This window comes from Conger conger, chromosome 1 (assembly GCF_963514075.1).
Source record: "Conger conger chromosome 1, fConCon1.1, whole genome shotgun sequence".
Lineage (NCBI taxonomy): Eukaryota > Metazoa > Chordata > Actinopteri > Anguilliformes > Congridae > Conger > Conger conger.
This window is the reverse complement of record NC_083760.1, coordinates 17,578,178-17,604,384: the sequence shown is the minus strand read 5'-3', so window position 1 is coordinate 17,604,384 and position 26,207 is coordinate 17,578,178. Positions and strand designations below refer to the sequence as shown.

The following is a 26,207-nucleotide window of genomic DNA, read 5'->3' as shown; positions in this document are numbered from 1 at the left end:
GGTCCAGGAATGCTCATGGAAAACAAACGATGAAAAAAGCCCCACAGAGAATGGGCCAAGCTTTTCTGTTAAAAAGGGTCCACATTTTCTGATGTCTGCAGTCAGAAAAAAAACCTTTTCCACAAAACATACAAAGCATTGCTCTTCCAAACTTTCAAATCCTTCTAAATGAGTTCCAAATTAAAAGAATTTGAGGGCGAAGATTACCATGATCTCATTTGAAATCTGGGCCGTATTAGCAACGGGCTGCAGTGTTACATTTGAAAACGGTCAAGTAGCCGAATCTCATCGCATGAGTGCTTTTTCCCCGCCATGCATTTACAATGCATTTTCACAGATCTGCAATAGGCATTATAAGCACTAAATTTGCCGCTACTATTATAAATAAATCAGCATCTGTGTTGCCACTAATACATGGGGCATGGCCTTTGGTCTTTAAGAGCTGCCCTTAAAAATAGGCTTGATTTTTCATGCTAATCCCGACGGCAACTATCCGAAGATATTTTTGCTATTGATAGGATCCTCATGAAGCAAAGTTGCTTAATGTGCTTACACTTTACTTAGACAAGTCATTTTCATGAATCAAAACATTACATAGATACTTTACAGTATGCATTCCTCCAACACTCACATTACTTTGCCATTACTGTGGTGGTGTTACCATAGGGTTTAGGAGGTTTGAGGTGAATGAAAGTAAAAGTAGACGTGGAAAAGGAATTTTATCTCAAGAGAGTGTTGTGAGCGCAGCCTCAGATCCTGTTCTTGAATAGATGGAGACTGAAACAATGAAAACCTGCTTGACCCCTCTGCCCTCTTCTCCGCTCCTCTCACCCTTGAAATTCTTCCGCGGAAACCCAAAGCTTGAGAACGTGTTGCCTGGACACAACCTGTCGACGGGCCATGTGACATCGGCCTTGTTGTATTGTTCATGAAGTGTTTATCAGCCTATTTGTGAGAGTGTCAACACGAAAAATATGCCTGGATTCCACTTCTCTCCTTTAATTAGTCCCCTCATTAGTTCAGTTTAACCTGCAGTTATATGTTGTGTTTCTCAGTATAGAAATGTATTTAATACACTTTTCATTTCCCAAACGATTTTCACATTTTGATCAGAACTACTATTTTTTATTAGAAACATTTTACTGTGGTGTATCTGGAGTCATGCTAAGAGAATTTTTCCACTGGTGGGACTGTTGTTTTCTGGCTCTTCTCTTTCATGTGAATCATTTTCTGGTCATATATTTACTCAATATTTCTGTAGGTGTAAGACGAACAGTTAGCTCTATAAAGTTTACAGGCAATGAGACTCATTAAGCTGACACTTACCCTGTGATTGGTAGTCTGAGAGGTTATTTTATGATTGGAGGAAGTGTGTTTGACTCCTTTAAAGATAACGTGCACCTGCCCATACCCATCACATTACACCTCTTGTGTCAGCTCATTTGAATGGCATGACATACTGATAAAATTGGTAACTATATGAGTATTCACAGTGGATCTATATCCATGGAACAGGCCAACAGAGAGAGGGGCATTATTTCTGGATCCATGTGTCATTTGATGCATTGGGTAATAACAGTTTATTTTGTGTGTGCACGAGTCAGGCCATCTGTGCTGGCTTCTGCAGTGAGTTTCCCCTGTCTTCATTCCAGGCCTGGGTCCCTGTCCCACAGGTGTGACAAACCTTTCAGGCTTCGATACATTGTGCCTGGCCACATCTGCAGATATGATTATTGGACAAAGGGGGGCAATATCACATGTGATTCCACTAAGCTGTCCATCTGTATGCAAATGATTGGACAAATAAATTTTAACAATTTCAGTTTTACTATTTTTTTTATTGTTTTATTTTTTTTTATGTTGGAGCACTTTGGGACCACCAAAAACTGGGCAAACAATGCATTTGAACCTCCAGATGCCACAGTTCAATCTGAAAATAATCTACAGAAGGCAATTTTATTGAGGTGTATCTGGAGTCATGCTAAGATAATTTTTCCACACAGTGACACTGGTGGGACTGTTGTTTTCTTGCTCTTCTCTTTCATGTGAACCATTTTCTGGTCATACAGTGCATCCGGAAAGTATTCACAGCGCTTCACTTTTCCCACATTTTTTTATGTTACAGCCTTATTCCAAAATGGAATAAATTCATTTTTTTCCTCAAAATTCTACACACAACACCCCATAATGAGAACATGAAAGAAGTGTTTTTGAAATTTTTGCAAATTTATTAAAAATAAAAAACTAAGAAATCACATGTACATAAGTATTCACAGCCTTTGCCATGAAGCTCAAAATTGAGCTCAGGTGCATCTTGTTTCCACTGATCAACCTTGAGATGTTTCTACAGCTTAATTGGAGTCCACCTGTGGTAAATTCAGTTGATTGGACATGATTTGGAAAGGCACACACCTGTCTATATAAGGTCCCACAGTTGACGGTCTAAACTGAGCAATCGGGGGAGAAGGGCCTTAGTCAGGGAGGTGACCAAGAACCCGATGGTCACTCTGTCAGAGCTCCAGCATTCCTCTGTGGAGAGAAGAGAAGAGAACCTTCCAGAAGGACAACCATCTCTGCAGCAATCCACCAATCAGGCCTGTATGGTAGAGTGGCCAGACGGAAGCCACTCCTTAGTAAAAGGCACATGGCAGCCCACCTGGAGTTTGCCAAAAGGCACCTGAAGGACTCTCAGACCATGAGAAACAAAATTCTCTGGTCTGATGAGACAAAGATTGAACTCTTTGGCGTGAATGCCAGGCGTCATGTTTGGAGGAAACCAGGCACCGCTCATCACCTGGCCAATACCATCCCTACAGTGAAGCATGGTGGTGGCAGCATCATGCTCTGGGGATGTTTTTCAGCAGCAGGAACTGGGAGTCTAGTCAGGATTGAGGGAAAGATGAATGCAGCAATGTACAGAGACATCCTGGATGAAAACCTGCTCCAGAGCGCTCTTGACCTCAGACTGGGGCAACGGTTCATCTTTCAGCAGGACAACGACCCTAAGCACACAGCCAAGATATCAAAGGAGTGGCTTCAGGACAACTCTGTGAATGTCTTTGAGTGGCCCAGCCAGAGCCCAGACTTGAATCCGATTGAACATCTCTGGAGAGATCTGAAAATGGCTGTGCACTGATACTCCCCATCCAACCTGATGGAGCTTGAGAGGTGCTGCAAAGAGGAATGGGCGAAACTGCCCAAAGATAGGTGTGCCAAGCTTGTGGCATCATATTCAAAAAGACTTGAGGCTGTAATTGCTGCCAAAGGTGCATCAACAAAGTATTGAGCAAAGGCTGTGAATACTTATGTACATGTGATTTCTTAGTTTTTTAATTTCTTAATTTCAAAAAAACTTCTTTCATGTTGTCATTATGGGATGTTGTGTGTAGAATTTTGAGGAAAAAAATGAATTTATTCCATTTTGGAATAAGGCTGTAACATAACATAATGTGGGAAAAGTGAAGCGCTGTGAATACTTTCTGGATGCACTGTACATTTACTCAATACAATGTGTTTTTATAGGCGTGATCAAGCATACACCTTCCATACACAAAGCTCAACTGATTTGTCTTAAATTCAGGATTAAGGTATAGGCTGCCATCTCTGTTTGTTCTGTCTGACTCAAGCTACGGCCCTTGGGAGTGGAACAAAAAGAAAAAGGAAAACCAGAGGCATCTTGGGTTAAACTGGCATTTGATGACTCAGATTCTGCTTTTAGACAAATATTTGGAGTTCCCACTGTGAAGAAGATGTGATGTAAGGACTCACTTCCTTTTTTTGCTCCCGATATAATTCACACATGTACTATAGGCCATTTACCCTCTTCAAAGGCAGGAATATCTATCTATCTATCTATCCATCCATCCACTGTATATAGTAAATGCTTGGTATAATGATTTTTGGTGACAGAGGGGGAGTTTAAGCACAGCAGAGTGTCATAATGATTTTGTCAATAGTATACAATGGAGTGCACCATTGACAAACACTCTATGTAAAGTTTAGTATTAAATTAACTAATTGTATTTTTATTACAAATTTTAACAACAGAAGTTTCCTGTATACTCTTTTCCATATGCTTTCAGTAAAATAGCCACCTAATTTGATACCCAGTGTAGCAGGAAAACTAGGGTTGTTGAAGTCAGATTGCTTCTAAATGTCTCTTCGAACACGAAGACTCTCGCTGTTACAGTTAAAGTACAGTCCATCCCAAAGAGCAATGGCTAATTAACACCATTTTATGCCACGGTGATTACATGCTGCCCTCTTCCACGCACAGCCACCCAGGCAATCAGCAGCATTGGATTGCCCCTCTCTAGCCCTCTATCACGTTTGATAAGGCCCGTCATAAAAACTCTGAATATAAAAGATGAATGGTGACGACCATCTGCACCTGCTTCCTGGGAGGAAACATCTGCTCAGGCATGACAAAGGCCACCTGATGAAGTGTGTCCTTATTGCGGCACGGGTCTGGAGCACTGCTACACTACTGCTGAAGGCCCTCGGCCCCCAGCCGAATCTGAGGAAGGTCAGGGTCCCTGCTGTCCACTCGAGTGTCAGTGTCTCCACCTACCTCTCTCTCTCAGGTGTCCGTCAACTGCCAGATCCTCTGTATCCCTCTTCAGACTCTGAAGATGCACATCCACTCTCTGGAAAAAAGATATGAAATCTGGCTTTAAAAAAAAAGTACAAAAGCTTGTCACTGGGGTGGTACCCCATAGATACATACAATTGTCCCCTCACCAGGAATGCATACTTAATCTGTCTTTTTGCCTATAAAAGGTACTCATTGGTATCAAAATAAACATTATTATGCTTTCTATGCATATTTGCAAAATGTATTCTTCAAGAACAAAAATGTACCTCCAACTGTGCCTTTATTTCTGAGAGTACATTCTGTGAATGTTCTCATTATCCCTGTCAATCTTTCGGGGATCACAGTCCCTTACTGTCCCCAAATTATCAGTGTCCCGAACCATCTTACATAACTTTAGCCTCATCATAAGAGACTGAAACCCCAATGTCTGTTCTGGTTATGCGTGAATTTCAGGGTGTTTTGGGTTTGTGCAAAAAAGAACAGCCAACCCTATAGTTGGACTCTTAAATTTGCTGATATGCTGTGGTTTAGCAGAGGATTCTACAGCACTTTTTGTGTGCCTTGTTAATTATTGCATCTGAATGCCTGTTAATGATTGCTTCCCCAATTAGCAGTGGCCTCAGATCTTAACCGAAATAAAGGAAGCACGAACACGACATTCCTTTCTTGTCATTACTCGACACTTCAACTGTAGAAATCCGTTGGGTGGAAAGCCCAGGCAGGTGGGAACACGGGAAATTTGGGATGGCATCCAAGTGTTTTACATTAATCAGAGGTCAGTGGGTTAACTCAGTCTTCTTGTGTAAATGTAGGATGCATGACTGAACAATCCAGGGGAGGAAATCGTTCCCAGGTATGACAAAGGCCGAGAGACAGAAAAACTGGATACTGTCGAGTCACTTTCTGTCAAGTTTAAATGCATACCAAGAATGCATGTAAGCTATGCGCTGAGACAGATTACCACACTAATGCGCAGGTCAGCTCTGCCTCAAGCAGTTTCTTATTTTTGGCAAGCGAATCCCAGATGTGTGCTAGACGTAGAGATGTACCCACAAGTAGCACTGAGACAGTGCAAGGTGAAACACATTGTGTCTAATAAAATATGATCTATTTATATTTTCAGTCCTATGCTATGTCAACACACCCCTTTGCTACAGTGCTGGTGCATCACACAATCTATCTTGTGCATGTCTGACTGTTTGGGATTTCTGATCCAATGGAGAAATTTCCCAATGACTGAGAATATCATTTGCAACATAAATTGCACACCAGCTTTTTAGGCAAAAACACTGTGTGGTTCCACTTGAAAAAAAAAAAAAAAAAAATCCTGACCAGGCACAAAATGACGGTTAAGGCTTCTTCAGCCAAACTTGAAAAGTTGGATTTTTCATCTGGTAAGACATTTCCTCATTCTTTGCTCACAAAATTCACAGTGCAGGTGCAATGTGCCAAAATGTTTATTTACAGAGGAGGCTAGTAACTGAGCCCTCTTTTACGTTGACAGTAGCATTGACTGTAGGAAAGCAGGTTGAAATGCTGGGGTGACAGTCGTGTGAATCCAGATCAAAACAAGCTTGAGATAATTGTTAGCTTGGCCCCCGGGAAATCCTGACTTCTGCTGACACAAGCGCTGCCGATAGGATGGTCTAAGTAAATTTATTTGTGACAGAAACCAAAAAAGTTTGAATAATGAACCATTCCTCTAATCTAATTAATTTCATATTCAGGGTATGAATGGAATACAGTACATCTCCATGTCTGTCGTAATACATTGATGTGAGGTTGTTCAAGCCATCAAGCCTCTTGCAACCAAATAAAATGAACTGGTTTATGTTTATCCCTTTTGTGTCTGCTGTGTCTTAATACTATTAACAACATGATTGACAATTTGGTACTTGTCCTTATCTAGGGTTACTTACACAGAACTACTAGATAAAAGACAGGTGTTCATTCAAGGTGGCATTTCATCTCTCTCTCCTCCATTTCCTTGTCTTGCTTGCCAGAGACATTCCATATCTATGCTTTCAGAACAATCAAATGTTGATATCTGCTCCTAAGGAGCAGGTGCACCATGCCTTTATAGTGCTTATCTACTGAGGAGGGCAATTCTGTAAGCTATCTGATAGACACTACAGGCAACAGTATCACTCCTGCTTTGGTATGTTCAGAGGCTCCAAAACAAAGTCACATGACCTTTGCTCAGAGATCAGACAGACGGTAACTTTTGAATAAATAAAAAAAATCAAGATGTGTGATCCTCAAAGGTACTTTTTTACATCACATTATTGGCATTTGGCAGACGCTCTTATCCAGAACAACGTACACTTGATTAGACTAAGCAGGAGATAATCCTCCCCTGGAGCAATGCAGGGTTAAGGGCCTTGCTCAAGGGCCCAACGGCTGTGCGGATCTTATTGTGGCTACACTGGAGATTGAACCACCGACCTTGCGGGTCCCAGTCATGTGCCTTAACCACTATGCTACAGGCCGCCCTTTCTCTTGCAATCACGTTGCCGTAATGCCATGTTTGGGCTACATGTTCGCTGTGTTGCAAACACATATTGTGACTTTAACTAAGGAGTAGAATATCCACACTGGGGAAAAATACAGTTAACTGGAAACAAGTGTCTTTGTCACAGCCTCCAGTATTATATCATTTCATTGGTGTTGATCTAATGTACATGCTGACTACTAAAGTGGGTCAGGGACAGGGATGAATAGAGTTAAAAGAGAACTGGTGTGGGCTACAAGAGTGTGCACAATGCCTTGAGGGAAAATGAAAAATAGATGAGGGGAGGAATTCACTTTGCGTTTCCCTTGAGATTTACAACACAGACTACTCTTTTTCATTGCTCCTCCTTCTTCGTCCATCTTCATCGTCCTCATCTTTCAGCATGGGATGATTGAATTTTTAAAATGCTACAATGGAATCCCATGTAACGAATAATGTGACGTATACGTGTAACGTGAACTAGAACGGAATTCTCGTGCTTTTTGCTACAGTAGCCAGGGAGACAGTGGCTGGCCCACTCTGACACACTGCCTGCGCCAGTTGAACAGGTACTGTAGGTGTTACTCTGGCTCGCTAAGTCTTTTTCTCCCCACCTTCACATCAACACTATCCATTGTAGCAAGGTCAGAGATACTGAAACAAAAGCCACGGCTGAGAGGGAAGAGAGGAGTTTTGTAGTTTCAGTTTAACTACCGGTTTTTATAAAATAGATTTGAGTCATTCCTATACTTGGCTACTGCAGCACTGTCCAATGGTATACAAACGAAGGTCTTGAGTTTTAACCGACTTAAATTAAGCCTACTTGAACAAAATAATTGGAGACAAGTCACTTTAATGTTTGAGACATGGATGGATACAGTACCTCATCCAAACCAGACTTCAAATACAGTGAATAACGGTTATATCGTGAGAGCTTTTGTGCATAAACGGGAAAGGTGCCATATATGAGAACACCCGATTTGTTGCAATGTGTACTACTGAACATTGATATTCAGTAGATAGACCCAAATTGTGTATACGCTACACTGCCGGCTATATTTAGCTGGCTCAAGAATTGTGTAAATGTACGGAAGAGGGCGCTGACAGCCACGTGAATTTATATTAGAGTTGCTGGCTTTCCTTACGGCGAACTGTTGCAAGGTAATTGCTCCTACCCCCGTCTCTTCCAATACATGCAGCACTCTCAATTACTAACTGATCTCGAGTTTATAGTAGGCTAGTTATTTTTATATTGTTCCTTCAATATTTGAGCTAATAAATGTAGCATATAGGTCATATGGCTTTCAGTTAATCGCAAATAAATATAAATAACCTATACTTATTCTGTTATTTTGAATATATTTCTACGTAGCCTAATTATTATAAATATGCTGTTTACATTGATACATTTCAACAACTGAGCAAAGCAACAAAAGTGCATTCAATGTTTTAATAGTTACAAAATCCTCGAAAACTGATTTAATCTTATATTTCTTACGAATGCCTGTTAGTTATGAATTTTAAAATATATTTTTTTATTTGACTGGTATGTTACAGAGTTTTGTGGAGAATGTTTAAAGAAATAAACAAAAATATATTCCAATACATGCAGTTTTCATATTAAATTGCATCGATAAATAAGCGCAATCAACCACAACGTACCAATAGACAAGTTTTTCGTTTTATTCCGCCCCCTCTGTTTTTGGTTGGCTCATAGATTGGTCTTCACCAAATGTAAGAACACGAGTCAGTGAGTGGTTTGTTCAGCTGCCAATCAGAAACCACATCCTCGAGCTTGGCCGTAGCCCCGTAACATATCAGTTGCCGTGGAGTGATTTGACGGAGGGAGAGTCTTGTGGCTGGACCATCTGTGCGCTGCTTCGGCTGTTCCCTAACGCGCATCTAATGTTTCTCTTCCATTTGGAAAGATAGTAGGAACAGATCACGCTCGTGAATCTTGCATGCCAGGAGCGGAGGACCCTGTCGCCGGTCAACGGCAGCTTTTAAAAAAATCTTAAATTCCCCCCTCATGATACACTAATTAATCGGAGGCATGTGGAATTGCATAAGGATTACGAATTGCTTTCCAATGGTGTGTCTGCTGTTGACATTGTATACTAAGGTAAGAGGGCTGTTACCAAATAGTCAAAATGCATGCTTAAATGGATGTCATTAAATGATGAAAGTCATCAACGATTAAAAGTTTGTGGATGTCCTGATGAAGACTAAATCATATATTTGACATTTAAGTCGTGTTTTAAATTATTCTGCCATCTTCCAATCGAATCATGTGATCTTGCAGTTCCGTTCAGTTACGCTAAGGTCCAAGGGAATATCAAGTTTAATTTGACGGTGTATTTTGCTAGTATGCAGTGTTTGTGTATCCAAATTATACAAACTTTAACCGTCTACGTGTGTAATTTTTATAGGACGTTATTGCCTATGAGTAAATGATGTCGAGCCCCATATATTAGCTCATTGTATACGACTGGCTGCCTGTATTTAAGATATCGATAACAGGTTGGTGTATGACATGTCGATGTGGAATCGTATGTCACAGATACTGTATGCAGTGCAACAAAAACATTAGGACATGAGGACCTATTTTAAAATTGGCAGCACAAAAAGCTTCCTCGGTATTAGAACCTTTTTTCATAGATTTTTTTGTGTGGATGTTCTTTATTTCAATTTGTTAATTTTTCATTTGTTATTTTTAGGTGTCCCACTCCTCGGGCTATTTTGAGCTGCAGCTGATTACCGTACAGAATGTAAACGGTGAGTTGTCGGACGGGGAATGCTGCGATGGCAGTAGGAACACAGAGGACCTCCGCTGTAGCCGGGACGAATGCGATACATACTTTAAAGTATGTTTAAAGGAATTTCAATCCGCGGTCAAGGCAACTGGCGCTTGCAATTACGGAAGTGGATCTACTAATGTTCTTGGTGGAAATAATTTTCATTTTAAGAATAACAAAAACAATCAAAACAAAATCAACGGAGCTGGCAAGATTATAATTCCTTTCCAATTCGCTTGGCCGGTAAGTAATCTATTTTACCTTTGTTGCAGTTAATATTCCACAATTTGACAAGTTAACCAAACGTATAGTTATTCTGTGAGATGTAATGCTGTGTATTCACTCTGCTGCAAGTGGCGTGTAACAATGCACTGTTACGGTATTGATGGGCTCAATCATTTCGCAAAGTCCGCAACTCTGATCATGCCATTGGGACTGTTTCCGCTCTGAGCGTCATACATTATAGCTGCACGGGCTTGGAATCTGGCATTGATCTCTAGTGTAGAGGGCGCTTGTCTTCATGTGATACGGATAGTCCCTGCATTAAGAGCAATTGAATTAATTTCCTGCACTTCGTGTCCAATTGAATTTAGTATGTTACTTGTTCATATAGGCCTACATTCCAGCAAGCAACGCTGTAGTGTGTGATTCTGCAAAATCGTTCAGTCGACGTAAGAATGACAAGAATATCTTTGTCAGGATGGCCCCTCGGTATTACAGTTTTACTGTTCAGCTTCTTAATTTGCAATGTTCATTCATTACTGAATGCGAACATTTTGATGGGCTTATTCGTTTATTTTTTAAATATATGTATACAATTCTCTGTTGTCTGTATTTGAAGCAGTGAACACGTCTAGTCAGGGTTAAGCAATAGTGCGGCTGAAATTAGGCGATCAATGTCAGTCAGAAACTTGTGTCGCTTGCTACTCCAGGTGTGGGTGTCACTGCAAACCAGCAGGCACACAATGGCGCGTGGAGAGCGCGCGCGACTGGGCAAGTTTACGGGGGTGCGCTTGTTTGTGGTCGCCAAATAATACTGGGACATGCGCGTTTATTTAGGTCCCAAAGCTACCGCACTGCTGCAACTTTTAGTCTTATCAAAAAATGGCTTTATCATGTATCATTATGTTATAAAACAAATACTGGTGGGTATAACATGAGACGTACGTTGTTCTCAGCAGTAGTTTGATTTGGATAGCCATATGCCCCTAAGTACTGGAAAAATACTCAGATGAAAGAGAAAACAGAAACTGCGCGATGAATTACTTAAGGCAGCACTTGACTGGACTTGCTCACAGGAATAAAACGCACACCCATTTCACATACAGGGAAGCAATCCGATTGTGTACTATTGTAGCCCGCTTCTGCGGGTTAAGATCGGTTAGTTCGCTGTTCGAGTAAACTGAGCGAATGATTTCCTATGAAGAAAATGTGAAACACAAGTTTTCATAATTGTTCATCTTTCTCCGTGCTTCACAAATACTGGTTTTATCTTAGGCACCAAGTCGGTTGTTTTGCGTCATTTGATTAATTTTAGTAGTATTTATTTAGCTTGAGCTCTGGGCAGGTGCCAGAGGAAGCGCCGGGGGTTTGCAAGGAGTCTGTTATCCAAGTGCTTGTCTACTGTGGGGAATCCATTCGGTGGGTTATGTCATTGCTAAGCCATTGGCCAAAATTCAAGTAAAAGCCTGTCCTTGGTTTCCGTTAAGTTCGCACCTAACCGTCTTACCCAAACAGAGAGTAATGCCTTTAGTTATAATTGTTATTATGTCTTTTTTGAACGATATATTTCAATCAAAGTGAAGGAATTTAACTTATTGTAGTAAAATACCATGTTTTGAGTAGATAAGGGTGATTACTGCCATTTTCTCTTAGTTCAGTGCTGTTTTTGGACTTCTGGATTGTTCCTAGGAGGCTAATGAAATTGCTAGTGGAATGTTTCCCTTTGCTACTATATCCGTTTGATGTGTTCTCAGTGTAACCGAATCCCCAGTGTATTGTAAAGAGATATCTTGCACCTTATACAGATTAAGGGGCTGCCACCTGTTGTATTGGCTTCTTTTATTTTTCTGTTTTGACATGTGAATTCTGTTTCTCAAGACACCACCAGCAACTGACCTGTCAATGCTAGAGTTTACCCAAGGAATATACGCATAGACACATTGATTCCTTACACATTGAAGCTTCAATTCATCAGTGCTTTTGTTTGCCAAAATATAGGCATAGGAGTAAACTTAATTTAAGAAATGTTCAGTACTCCATTCTGCTTATTCATGAATCTGACTTATTGCTCAGAAATGCAAGGAAAGTTTTAAGTAACAACATTTATTTAGTTAAAATTCGAACTGAAGGCATTGGGTGTGCCCTCTGCTGGAAGTGGCAATGACACTCAGCCTTGATAGTCAGCTGTTAGCAATGGGCCTTGGCTAGATCTAGTTACTGGTAAGTTGTGTAGAGTGAAGAAAGTGCTATCTGTGTCATTGTGGCTAAAACAGGCCAGAGACGGTTGTTCTGGCATTGGGGGATGGGACCACCTGACTCTACTAGGCCTTTTGTTCAGATCTATGTTCAGTAATTGTCTCACCGCTAGCAACGTTAACGATTGATAGAGTGGAAGAGGTCTGGTTCACTACTTCACTGGCTCACTGGGGTGGATGAATAATTAATACACATCTAGCCAAACAATTTAGGAGCCCACTGAGACCTTTATAAATAAAGTAACTGTTATTGGTACAAATCTGCACTGAAAACTGTGTTACAGTGATGGAAGTGGATATTTACGTCATGAGGTCAGATATTTTCTTGGATATTCATGGGTTACTGTCTTTCTTATGAAAAACTGTTTCAAATAGATTCCTTTTTTTGTATGTATTAGATTAAATAAATAGTTGTGTGGAGCATTACAATCGTAACATGTACGGGTGAACACCTTTCACAGAGACCATCCTTTCAGCAGAGTTCTGAGACTTTTGTTGGTTTCCGAAATACTAACAGCCACCTTATATTGCCCTGCAAGAGATCAGGCTTGGTCAGAATAGAGGGCGATAGGCACAGAATATGAGTGCACATGCTTGGCTTCTCCCTGATGTGTGTTCAGAGCTGAGTGAAAGGATGAGAAGATTGCCAGTTCCTCTGTTGTGTGTTGCCCAGTCCCTGCCTTGGTAGTGGACTGGATTTCACACTCAACCAGAGGTGTTGATTCTTGCTGGAGAATATTTGTGTGGACAATCTCTGCCCTACGAAGTCTTATGAATGCAAGCTTGTGGAGTTTGTCTGGGTTATATTTTATAATAACTGATGGATGGAGTTATGTGTGTTTTGTCTCCATGGACATACTTATTCTTGATCATTTTAGGAATCTCACTCTGACCATACAAGTGGCAGATATTGTTTTGTAAAAGTATGCCAACGATCAGCAAATATCAGTGAAGGTATGCTTTCAATAATTGTAGCCTTTTGTTTTTGGCATCCTTTGTATCCATTCTTATTTTGATGCTTGGTAAGGACTGCCGGTCTTTGTGTTGACAATGACTTTGTTTGTGGCAGAAATAACGGTTGAACCTTCCGCTGGAGCAAAGGGGCACTGCACTCCAAGGCTAAATGACAGCTGCAGTCATATTTGATTGGAGGCTTGCTGGGGGTTGCTAGGATACAGCTTAATAGTTCTTTAGTAAGTAATTATCTATCCCCCTCCAGCCCCCTCCCAAAACCTCCCTTTCCTGGACTGGCCATTCACTGCTGCCCCTTGTGTAGACCTCACCTGGAAGTCGAGCTTGAGCTATAGAGATTCAAAAGCAGAATAAATCTACATCTGATTACATTATTGATTTTTGAATTGCTCATGACAGTGGACTTCTGCTTCACAACACAATGTCATGATTGGCAGTTTTAGAATTCTGGCAGGTGGTTGTGGATTGTTCACTATGTGTGGTATTAACTGAATTATGGTGGTGTGAAAGATTCCCCCTAGTCTCTGGATAGTTATGTAGCCATTAATGGTGACCAGGATAAAAATGTGAATGTTTTAATTTGTGGAGAAAAGTCTCTTATGTGCCATAGAACAATCTTGATGAAATCGGTGCCTGCTTGCGTCCTGCTGGTATTGAAAAAAGGAAAGAATTTCTTGGCTGATTGCTGAAGCTTCTGACGAGAACAAAAATGCCTTTTGTCTCTGCTCCCAATAAACATTTTCTTTCTTTTTTTAACCCCAGAGCTGTTTTGTTTTTTGTGCTTTCCCATGCGATGGAAAAGTAGGCCCATGTCCCTCACCCTGGTCATGGGGGGATATTTATATCAAACAGAGACTTGTTCTATTAGGAAAAGTCATGCTCAGATTTTGACTCCAAACGTGATCATGGATAAACATCTTGTTTCATTGCACTTGCCCCTGTGTACATTCTGTCTGGTGTCACAGAGGTCAGTTTCTTGTGTCGGACTTACCAGTTGACTACAGTATGCGTCCATATCATATATACAGGTACATAAATATTTAATACTGAAAAAACACATTATTGTTGAAGTTGTTCAATTGGGAGACTGTAGAGATGTTTAAAAAGTGCATTTTCACAGTGATCAGAGCTAGATTGTCCTCCCTAATACAGTACCTGTGTTTCGGTTGGCCATGTTTTTTGCCATAGAATATATTGTTGATCATCCTTGACTGAGAGTTTTACGTTAGTTCACCAAAAACTATATTGATCAGTTAAGATCAATGGTGCTCATTACATTGCAATTAAACATTTTTAAAGCCATCTGTCTTTTTCCTGAAGTTGGGGCTAATGAAGGTTCTGGTGTAACTCTCATTGACAGCAGTCTACAAATCCTTCCCTTATTTACTGGAAGCTGTTCAGACGACTTTCGGTTTGCTTGAGTAGACACTGATGCACTCGAACAGGGGAAAACTGCTCTCCTGCCAAATGAAATTAATGAACATATGTCGCTGGCTCTTCCAGGAGAAACACTCCCATTACAGTAGGTTAAATTTATTGATCCAATACCATGCAGCTGTGCGGAGATGATGATGTATAATTGACCCTCATGTCTTCTTATGGGAGGGAGTAAAGCAGCTGGTCTTCGCAAGGGACAAGTGCACCCTAGCGTGCCACTTTAATAAGACTAAAAGCCCTGCATGCCACTTCACGGGAGGGTGTGAGTGCATTACGTGAGCGGTTGGGGGTGGGGGGGTGGTGTGTTGTTTAAGGCCTTGTATTCCGTAATTGTTGCCAGGAAGCCTGCTTGGTTTTGTTTTGCCTTCCTGGCTCAAGTCTACCCCCCCCCCCTCCCCCCCTTGATTCTATTCTGAATAAAATGATTGTGCCTTGTTGTATTCTGTTTGAGAATTTTGATTACACATCTTTGCCATGACTGAGTTATATCCGCTTGTGCTGGGTGTTTGTTATTTCTGGTGGAGGTGGGGGAGGGGTTACATGGGGGAGACCTGTGTTGTTTTGCTCCTGGTGTTTGTGTTTCTGACACGGTTGTCAGTCGTTAATAACATGGCCTTGCGTTTCTTACACTCCCTGTGCTGGCGAGGTAAATGAAATGCGTGCAGGTGTTCAGTGGCCTCGTGCTGTAATTAAAGCACATTATTACACGGCTAGTTTAATTCCCACTTGACTCTTGTACCTGTTTGAAATTATAATAGAGCTCAGCTTGGGGCGTGAGGCAGGGTTTCTGTGCAGTTGCCTGTTGTAGTTTCAGGGTGAGCAATTGCATTCTGGTTTAATTAAATCATGTATGTTTATCAACGCCTGTCAGAAGGAGAGCTCCTGTACATATTGTGAGTGAAGGGGAATAGGGATTCTCTCTTCTATTCATTGTGGTATACCTGTATAAGAAAGTGCATTCATGCCCTGTGTGTATACATCAGCAGTGGATATTACAGGCTGTGGAGGGATTTGTAGAGGTTAACGGTGAATAGGGTCTGGATGCACAAAGTATATAAATCAGTCTTTCTCAGCTAATGCAACTTGGTATCTGTTCGGCACATCCATCTTTCCTGCAAGAGCTTTGACTAAATAAACAAAAGGTACAATTACATGCATTTGTTACAACCTAAGGTGTCCTTTTATTCATGTTGAAGTGCTTGGTACTTCATCGAGGGAGTTGTGTGGTGAAGCGTGTTGCAGGGCTGCAGAGTATGTTGGGAAGTTGTGTACTTGCTGGGGTTCGTGGCTGTGTGTCAGTGAGCTGATTGGGTTCAGCTGCAGAGGAGAAGTGACCTGATGTGCACTTTGCTCTGGCTCTCTGGCTCTCTGGCTCTTCTGTGGAAATGTGGAAAATGTCTACTCACATCGCCAGGCTGGGACCCTGACTTTAGACAGGACTGGTACCTGCTTTCAAAAGAAACTATATTCTGAAAGTATGAGTGAATTCAGTGAAAGTATATGTCACGTTTTCTTCTTGCTCTGCACTTGTGGCTAAGTTATCAGAAAATGGACAGATTTTTTTGGAGTGTGAAACAAATGAAACATCACTGGTTGTACATTAATGTGAGCTTGTGTGCGTGCATTGCCATGTCTTTGAGCGTTCGTTTTCAGTGTATGCGAAAGTGTGCCACTGGTTAATTAGCACTCTAAAGGAGGGGTTTGCAGAGTTGTATTTATGCATTGTTAATGATCTTGTTGGCATAGTAGCAGCATGCTAAATGGTTTGTATGTGTACATAAAGTGCATGTGCTTGGTGACAGAGTGCTTGGGGTTCATCACTGGAGGCAGTTTTCTGCTCTGTCAAACACTAGGCACTCATGCAGTAAGGTCTGCTGACTGCATTCAATCTCACTAATAGCACAGTAAGGCTCATTGCAACTACTGTTTGCAACTACTTACCTTTTTAAGTTAACCTTCTAAATTACTACTGTCGTATTTTCTAAATGCCTGTTCTGTAGCCGGGATACATTGTCCATACCACCCCGGTGAATAGCCTGAAGGGGGAGGCTGCAACAGTGGCAGCAAGAACCGGACACTGCATCGGAGAAGATGGAAATGTCGAAATTCCCCAACCCTGAATATCATTTACCAGCTCGGAGAAGAAAAGACTCCTTTAACCGCTTTGTCATCATGCCTTTCAGCATGACAATACTCTTAACAGAGCTATTGTCCACTTCATCATGTCAAGAAGGAGGGGAGAAAATGTCACCGCCTGTTGTTTGATGCAAAATGTCAGTCATATTGAGGATCGGTGTAAGAATGTTTACATAAGGGTTTCTTATATTGCACTTAAGTAGGCTGAATTTAAGTATCTTGTGTTCAATGCCCTGCTCAGGTGTTGCTGCTCCACTGTAAAACGCCTAACCCACATCGGAGGTTACTTTAGTTGGGTGGAGTGGGGGTGGAGGTTGGGGGAAGGTAGTTGGGCGGGCATGGGAAGATCCCAAGGAACAAAAGCTAGCATTTGGCTGATGAGAAAAGGCATGAAAGGAAACCAAACCCAACACCACCTCTAGATATCTGCTGAACTATGCCTCCTGAGCATCGGTGAAAACATGACTGCACGCTGCTGAGAAAAATCTCAGTTCAGCTGAGAAACTTTGCAACCTACGTTGGTTTGCTGGCGCATTTTTTGCTTTGATTGGATCCTGCCTTCCTGACCCCCCCCCCCCCCCCCCCCCCCCCCCCGCCTCCCAGCTCTTGATTGTGTTTGAAGAACAGTATTCCACTGGGGCTGCCTTGGCTCCAGCTCAGGGGATTATGCGCACTAGCTCATTTCACCAGGGTTGTGCTCAGTCTTAAAGTGGCTCTCTCTTAAAACAACAATTTTAGCAACCTGCTATCACTGACGTTTGAAGCGGGGCTCGGCTGTCTCTCTGGAAACGAGCAAATCGGAGCGAGGCTGTGAGCGCCAGCGCAGGGCCTGATCTGATGGGTGTTACCACGCTTTTTTGGACCCCCCTGCAGTTTGGAGGTTGTGGGGTTTTTGTTGTGGCTGAGATGAATGTGGGCGACTTGTCCGCCCCTCGCAGCACCCACGGTAGGGACCTCTCTCAACCCCTAATACTGTGGGAGGAAGGGCTCCCATGCAGGCGGATGATTGATCTCGGGGGTGTCTTTCTTCTGCCCGTGTGAAGAGGATGGCGTCGGCCCACCAGGGTCACCCCCTGGCTTGTGTTGTCTGTTTTGAGGCCAAGTCTAGACTTGTCTGTCTTGAACATGGCTGTGCTGGTTGACTGGGTAGCTGGTATTGGATTCTCTCATTCTTCAGGGAAATAAATGATGCACATGCAACCATCCGCACACACAGACACACACGCATACACACAATTCAGCTTGTATTATAAAATTTCTCCTAATGCAGAGGTCAGAACCTTCTACTTAGTGACCCTGCATATCTGCTCTTAGGGCCACATTTACTTCTCTGTAGAGCATTTCTGGATGTTTCCTGAAAGAAGGGCGTAGTCTTAAGAGCTTAATTAACTCTGCATGCCCTTGGGGACCAAATTGTTGATTTATATTAATCTTGCCAAGGATGCAAAAATATGGGTGTTAGGAACTTTTGGCACTGACATTTACAGAGTTGTTAATTGTGTGATAATTGTGTTGGAATACTGAGAGACCTTGAGATTGAAAGTGTCTTTTTGGATATGAGTCAATTGCACTGAGACTTAATTTCTCAAACCACAGCAGCTCAAATGAAATTTGTCTGTCCTTCAAATATTTCAGATGACTGAAGGTCATTTGAAGTTTTGTATCACATTGTCCTTATATTTTTCAGACTGTGGAAGGGGTGTGGGTGTTTAATTTATTCATTGAATAAAGAAATTGAATCAGAATTGGCCTTGCCTCATTCCAAGTAATGAGAAAATCCTCCAGACCCAAATAATTGTCTTGTGGTACTGAATAGCTGCTTAATTAAAGATTGCTTTCTCAGTTGGGTCATCCTGGCTGGTGTCGGTCTCAGCTGGTCTCTGGTCTGCAGTATCTTGCGATACTGCAGAGAGACCAGCTGAGACCGAAAGCCAGGATTTGCATGTCATGTCATTTAAGATTAATGTAGATTATATGGAGTGATTACTTGCTATCAGATGAATAAACAACCGCTTCATCTTTTGAGGGCAATAAATCACTTTAATATATGGGAGTTGCTGAAGGTGGACAGACCTCTCCCCTCGGAGCATTCCTTTTGCCAAGACAGATGTCGGGACAGAGACGTTTCCTGGTGGTTCTTTTGAAGGAAACATGTTCTCCCGCCCCCCCCCCCCCCCCAACACTGCGCACCACCCCAAGGGGTGGAATTTCTTTGGGCTAGAAGTGGGAGTCTGCGCTCAGAGCACCAGCCCTGCCTCATTATCTCCTCCATCTACTGCGCTTTTCATAATTCACATCACAATGTTGAAGCTCAGTGAATTCTTTATTTGGAAACCCTAGTTTCTGAATTTGGTACACATTAAATCTCCCAGCTGTGCTGCCTTTGAGATTCTGGATGGAGATGAGAGCCGGGTTTGGATGGGAGGGTGTCTGGCAGGTCACAGAGGGAAGGCCCTTCTTATCTTAGCTTTTTCTCTTTCCTGAGTACCTATTCTTTTGGGATGCCTCTGGTCTGAAATGAAAGAACAGGAAACGCAGTCTTCTCGGGCTGAGAGTGGGAGTCCTTGGGCCACCACAGGAAATGGCACCAGTGTTTTTAGGGAGTGTTCTCCTCTCTTGCTCCTCTCTTCCACCCTCCTCCTCTTTAAAATTCATCATTCATTTCATCAGCTCCCTTTCTATCTATACCTCCACCGATTTCTCATTCTACTGTCTTTCAGCCTTTTTTGCATTCTCTCTTCTCCCCACCCTCTCTGGGCGGTTCTCTGTCTCGGTGTCTGATGTTTTTCGGGGCTGCTCTGATTGGGCCGTTTGGCAGAGGCAGTTGATGGCATAGTGGAAGGTGTGTGGATGGAGGGGGAGGTGGAGCAGAGGCAGCTGATGTCATAGGGGAAGGTGTGTGGATGGAGGGGGGGGGGTGGAGCAGAGGCAGCTGATGGTGTAGTGGAAGGTGTGTGGATGGAGGGGGGGGTGGAGCAGAGGCAGCTGATGGTGTAGTGGAAGGTGTGTGGTTAGAGGGGGAGGTGGAGCAGAGGCAGCTGATGTCATAGGGGAAGGTGTGTGGTTAGAGGGGGAGGTGGAGCAGAGGCAGCTGATGGTGTAGTGGAAGGTGTGTGGTTAGAGGGGGAGGTGGAGCAGAGGCAGCTGATGGTGTAGTGGAAGGTGTGTGGATGGAGGGGGGGGTGGAGCCGAGGCAGCTGATGGTGTAGTGGAAGGTGTGTGGTTAGAGGGGGAGGTGGAGCAGAGGCAGCTGATGTCATAGGGGAAGGTGTGTGGTTAGAGGGGGGGGTGGAGCAGAGGCAGCTGATGGTGTAGTGGAAGGTGTGTGGATGGAGGGGGGGGTGGAGCAGAGGCAGCTGATGGTGTAGTGGAAGGTGTGTGGATGGAGGGGGGGGTGGAGCAGAGGCAGCTGATGGTGTAGTGGAAGGTGTGTGGATGGAGGGGGGGGTGGAGCAGAGGCAGCTGATGGTGTAGTGGAAGGTGTGTGGTTAGAGGGGGAGGTGGAGCCGGGGGGATAGGGCCGTGTGAACGCTCCTGGCCATGGCACACTGCACTCACACAGAGCCGGGCGGCCCTTTTATCGGACGGGATGCTGAGAAGCTTGTTGAAAAGGTCGCTGACCCCTGGGCCATTCCAGGAGAAAGAATAGAACAGTGGCAAAGTGTCAGGATCTGCCACCCCCCCCACTCCCCCCCCGACACACAACCCCCACCCCCTGCTTTGTGGCTTTAGGTGGGGAAAGGGGGGGGTGACAGGGCTGACAATGCACAGCCATTTCCATGTTTCTCCATGACATTTGCTACAGTAAAGCATCTCCGTCTCCTCTGTGGCCTTGCCAGCAACCAGTTGTGACATCTGATACTGGTGGGATTTCTCATCCACACAAGAGACTTTGGGCTGCCAAAACCTTTAGAGAGGAAAAAAGTCCAAGAGTAGTGAGAGGTTAACCTTGGAAACGATGAGCATGGCTGTCATGGTGAGATACAATAATTAATTGCAGGAAGGGCTGCCTTACCATTTCCTGTTTCCTGGACATAAGAGGACTGATTTATGCATTTTCTTAATTGCAGCCTTTACCCCTTTTTCATAATTTCTTTTTTTGTTTTTGTGACTCCAGGACCTCTCTGAAATCAAGCTGTTTATTGAACTCCCTGCTTCCAATACTATTCTGTGCTGCAGTGTCCAGTTCTGAGGTTCCTGTTTGAAGCTGGTTTTGTGTAGAACCCGGCTGTGCAACTCCAGTGTTGCAACACCCGGCAGTGTAGGTCAGCCAGCAGTGGGGTAATGGCCTGTCACGGGCCTCAGCTGCAGCACTCCCTCTAATCTGAGCAGCACTTTGTAATCTTCCTCCAGAACACCCTCCCCCACACCTCACCCCCTGCCATGGGAACCGCCACCTGTGTCTGCCTCCCTCCCCTCCAGGCCTCGCAGAATCTCGTTTCGAGACCGGTCGGGTCTGCGTCCACGAGCTGCCTCACGTCTCGTGACGTGATTGATTTCGCTCGTGGAGCTTTTAATGGCGCACGGTGAACCTTGCGAGGCTAACTGAGAGACCGGTGTGGCTATATAAGTGAGGCCACCACTTGTGAGCCAATAGCGCGGAGCCTGGGCAGAGCTGGGGACTGGGAGCAGCTGACGTGAAGTGCGTGCTTAGTGGCCCTCCTGGCACTGCCATGCCGCACGCACTGGGGCGGGGCGGGGCTGCTCTCCCGCTCCCGCAGGTTCCTGATGCAATCTTTGCAGGCTCTCACAGAGCTGCCTGCTCTCATGTTCCAGGCCTGCCTTTTATAAACATCGCCGTTATCAGTTCCGCATTTCGCAGCGCAATAAAGCGTCCAGACACGCACACGTAACCCATCTGAAAACAAGGATGAGGCAATGTGTTTCTCACTCTATACTGCAGCTTGCGCTCGCTTTTCATGTGGGAACAGGAGTGTAGGATGGGGGGATGCATTGTGGGAAGGTTCTTGGAAGCTTAAAGATGGTTTTGTTCCCGACGTGGCTTTCTTGCTTGTGATGGAAGTCTTTAGTGTCCTCCTTCCTTCTCCCCCTCTCCCCTCCCTTTATCCCTGCCCCCAGTCAGTTGGGCAGCTGTCACTTAATCCAGCTAATCAGTGAGAGGAGTGTGTGGGAACTGGACTGTCCCCTCACTATCTACACCCTGGGATGGGCACACACACACACACACACACACACACATCACATACATCACATACACACACACACACACACACACAAACACACACACACACACATCGCATACATCACATACACACACACACACACACACAAACACACACACACACACATCACATACATCACATACACACACACACACACATCACATACAAACAAACATGCACACGCAAACAAACATGCGCACACACATATTCACACACATTCACACACATGCACATTCACACACACAAACTCACACACACACACACACACACACACACACACACACACATCACATACAAACAGACACGCACACACATACACACCATGCACATCAACTCCCTACTAGTGTACATTGGTGATCCATAAAGAAGTAAGCACATGGAGTCAGGAACACATGGTCATCATGTTGTGGGTTGATTTCGATCTGTGTCATGCAGTTCATGTCTTTGACGCATCTGCATGACATCTGTACCAGCGTAGAGTTCTAAGTCTATGCTAAGCGCAAGTTCTGAAGTGCTGGTCTTTCTCTTTATCAGATAAATTGAGTGAACATAGACATAAAGTGTTGGCCTACATTCCTGACTGTAGGACTACTTGGCCGGCTGAAGAGTGTTGAATGACTTGGCAGTCTGTTTTTGTTGCTGAGTGAAAGTTGGACTGTGTTTCAGCCAATTGAGTCTCTCTAAAATGCGCGTTTGTCATTTTTAATGATTATTGGTTGTTATTTTGTATACACTCAAACCAGTATGAGCACACATTATTGCAGTGGTGAAGTGGAGTGCTCTTCCCCACTAATGGGTTATTATGAATCACTGTTGTCAGAAGTGGTTGCAATTATACTATGCACATTCCTTTTTTTTGTTATGTGTATTATGTTTACCTCAGATCTCTTTAGGTGAATTGCCTCTGTATCCATAGTTATCTGCGTAATACCTGCATGGTTTTGCATGTGTGCATGCATGTTTTCCACACTATATGTGAGGTTGTATGTACATGTGTGAGTCTAAATGACACACACAGGGTTTAAATGGTTCTGAACTGGCGCTCCAGATTCCTGCGAATGTCTGACGTGTTGTCCTTTGCTTCTCCTCCAGCGTTCCTACACCCTCATCGTGGAGGCCTTGGATTGGGACAACGACACGCGCAACAGTAAGTTCCCCCCCTCTTCTTCTCTTACTGCGGGCTGGGCGGGGCGAGAAGGCGAAACGCGAGGACCGCCATTATCGTCTGGGGCCGCTTTCCCCGCGCGGTGCCGCTGAGCAGTCTGGACTTGCTGCGTAAAACACCTGAGGTTCCCTCAGCTGGGTTCGCCTGACTCCCGAGTGCTGAAGTCTTAGAGCTATGCTGAAATCAAAAGGAATAAATCTCTCCCTGGGCCAAAGCACAGAGGGAGCAGATGGCTCGGCGCACTGTAAAAAATGCTGCACATTTTCATGAATGGACATGCCATCTGGTAGCCATTGGACCCAGTTTGTTCAGGTGATGACACACTTCGCTGCGATTCATCCCTTCAAAGCCAGGAAGCTGTCGTTTCCTTAGATATATGCAGTTTTTTTTTCTAGCGCGCTATAGATTTTTCTACGGATGAGGAAAATAAATAAATAACCGGCTGTGAACCATCACACAGGCCTGTGGGGAAGACACAGGGAGCGTAACTGCCCCTTCCATGGCGACTGTTGTCACGGCAGCTGAGTTTGGCCTGCTTCCTGCTTTAGAGCCTCGTGAACGTGTCTGAACGCTATTGAGTTGGGTTCAAGGCTAGGCAGCAGCCTGTAGGGAACGTTTTCCAGATACCCAAGTGTCTCGGACCCCTGTGAATAACGGAAAGAGGAGGTTGGGCTTATGACCCGCCATCATTAAAGGAGTATATGTTGATTCTCCGTCCGTCCCTTATACCGGTTGTATAGGCGTAAAAAACCCCAAAAAGAGACGTTTCTCTCCCTTCATACACCACTGCCCCGAGTAGGTACTTCAGGGAGGAATTTCTTGTGAAGGGGCTGCTCTTGTACCTTTGGGTCTTGGAAAAAGGTCTTTCGTAAGAGTGGGCTGACCTTGGGCTGTAAACAGCCGGCGACGCGGAGCCGAGGGAGCGGACTCGCCGTGGCAGTGTTGACACACAGCTGTATCCTGTTTTTCCCTGCCCCTCGGCTCCCGCTCCCGCTCCGCTTTGTTTTCCACAATTGTCGGGAGGGAAAAAGGTTAATTGAGGAATTCAATCTATGCGAGAGCGAGAGCCAAAGGTACGCTCCGGCCGACGAGGCCGTTAGAATCGGGGTACGTCAATCTGCGGACCGGATCAATGGCTTGACCTCACCCACTTGTCCGTATATTCCTCTGAAAAGAGCGAAATACAAATACGCATTTCTATAGCATGAGCTCACGGCATCCTGTTTTTACTTAATCTCCTTGGGTCTCAGACAAAGGCTTTGAATGTCCTGGGAAACAATGCAAGACCGTTTCCCGCAGAGTGAGAAAATGCCCGCAGTACTGTATGTCCTGCAGGGTTTGTGGACCAAAAACTAGAGGACATTCTTTTGAAAGGCTAGAACTTAAGAATGTAGCCGGGCTAAAAATAGTTACAAAACAGGTGTCTTCCAACAAAGTTACCAAGGCATTTTCCTTACAGCAACTGGTCAGTAATTGAGCAGTCCTGGGACGGGCAGGGGAGACTGTTATTAATATGTCAGGCCTTGCCTCATTGCCACCACTGCAAAACCCTCTTAAACTGTTAGAAAGCAGTGGGGGATGGGGGCGACTGTGATTTAGAGCTTAGCGTTGGGTTGACCCCGCCCATTCCCGCTTTCAGGTTTCTAGAATCGCGGTCTGCCCTAACCTGTTCCATTCTGCTGTAGGGGGGGTCCTCATGGTCAGGTTGGGGTTAAGGGGGTCCGTTTTGCAGACGGCCTCCATCGACACCTGCGACAATGCATCTGGCTGCGGGTCAGTGGTGTGCGGAGGGCGGCTTATTGTCTGTCCAGGGGTGGCCAGCGGATCTCCGTAATCCCTCCCTTTACAATTCCCCTCTGCCCCCATTTTGTCTCCAAACACAAACCGCATCCCAGCCCTGCCTCCCTCCTGGCAGTTGGGCAATCAGGGAAAGGTCCAGTTTTCTGTTTACAAGCTGTAGCGTTTTGTAATGTGAAATTTAAATGATTTTGTTTTTGTCTGTCTGTAACGGTGCGGAAGCCAAGTATGGATTTAGGCAACATCTCAAGGGTAGTGATGAGAAGAACGGCCATCAGGCGGAACTGTGATGCAGTGCTTCGCTGATTCTGCCTTCAGGGCCGTATCTCTTAAGTATCCTCTTTCGGTTTCATGTTGATGCCCAAGCGCCGAGCCCCCGGGAGAGAACATTCTGGATTCTGTTTGACCATGAGCTCCAGCTTTGGAGAACGGGAATCTGGGGCTCTGCTCTGCCTGCAGACGGTGTCTCGTGTTCAGTGTGGGAATTCTGGAGCGCTGGTTACTGTGCAGGTTCCTCCCTCCCCTACTTCCCCTTTGAGAGACACCGGAGGAGGAGGAAGGGAAAGAAAGGGAGGGGAGAAGGAGGGTGTGTGGGTCAGAGCTGCGGACCGCTCTGGACCGTGAAAAGGTCTGACGCACTCCTTCAGAAAGGGTGTACCGGGAGCCTGTTTTATGGGAGCTCCATTCAGCAGACCTTGTTAGATCGCCGCTCGGCGTGACTCCCCTGCACAACACCTGCTACCGGAATGAGCGCGCGCGGATGGCTGTCAGGGGAGAGACACAGATTGCCTTTGGGAATGTGTGTGAAAGAGCCTGTTATTGCTGCATTTGTAAGAGCCAGAAACCCTTGGGGAGGCACAAGTCCCCCCACCCTACCCCCACCCTTTTTACCAGAAGTGAGCCATGAGCTTCTCAGTCGGGAACCATCGCTGAAATGAGAATAGATACTGTATGTTAGTTTGCCAGAGAAGCCAGGGCCATTTGGGCTCACCGCTGAAATAGCGATTGGATTATTGAAGAAACCTGCAGAAACCTGCAGAAATTGGGAGAGAATGCGACGTGCTCTTTGAGCACTCTGCCTCGTCTTCATGGGGTGGCCATGGGGTGTGGCCCTGCCTCTCCAGTCCCTGTGGAAGGCATGTGACAGGCGTGTGAAAAAT

At 44.5% G+C, this 26,207-nt stretch overlaps 1 protein-coding gene across 2 annotated transcripts in view; it reads left to right on the top strand.

Moving 5' to 3' along the window:
• Positions 1–8,925: 8,925 nt before the first annotated feature.
• Positions 8,926–26,207, top strand: part of jag2b (jagged canonical Notch ligand 2b) — a 43,356-nt gene continuing 26,074 nt past the window's right edge. For both annotated transcript variants that reach the window (XM_061245299.1, XM_061245290.1), the window contains exons 1-3: positions 8,926–9,207; positions 9,803–10,123; positions 23,178–23,232. In XM_061245299.1, the coding sequence (XP_061101283.1) occupies positions 9,139–9,207; positions 9,803–10,123; positions 23,178–23,232 (445 nt within the window). In that variant the 5' untranslated portion in view covers positions 8,926–9,138. The remainder of the gene's footprint in view (positions 9,208–9,802; positions 10,124–23,177; positions 23,233–26,207) is intronic.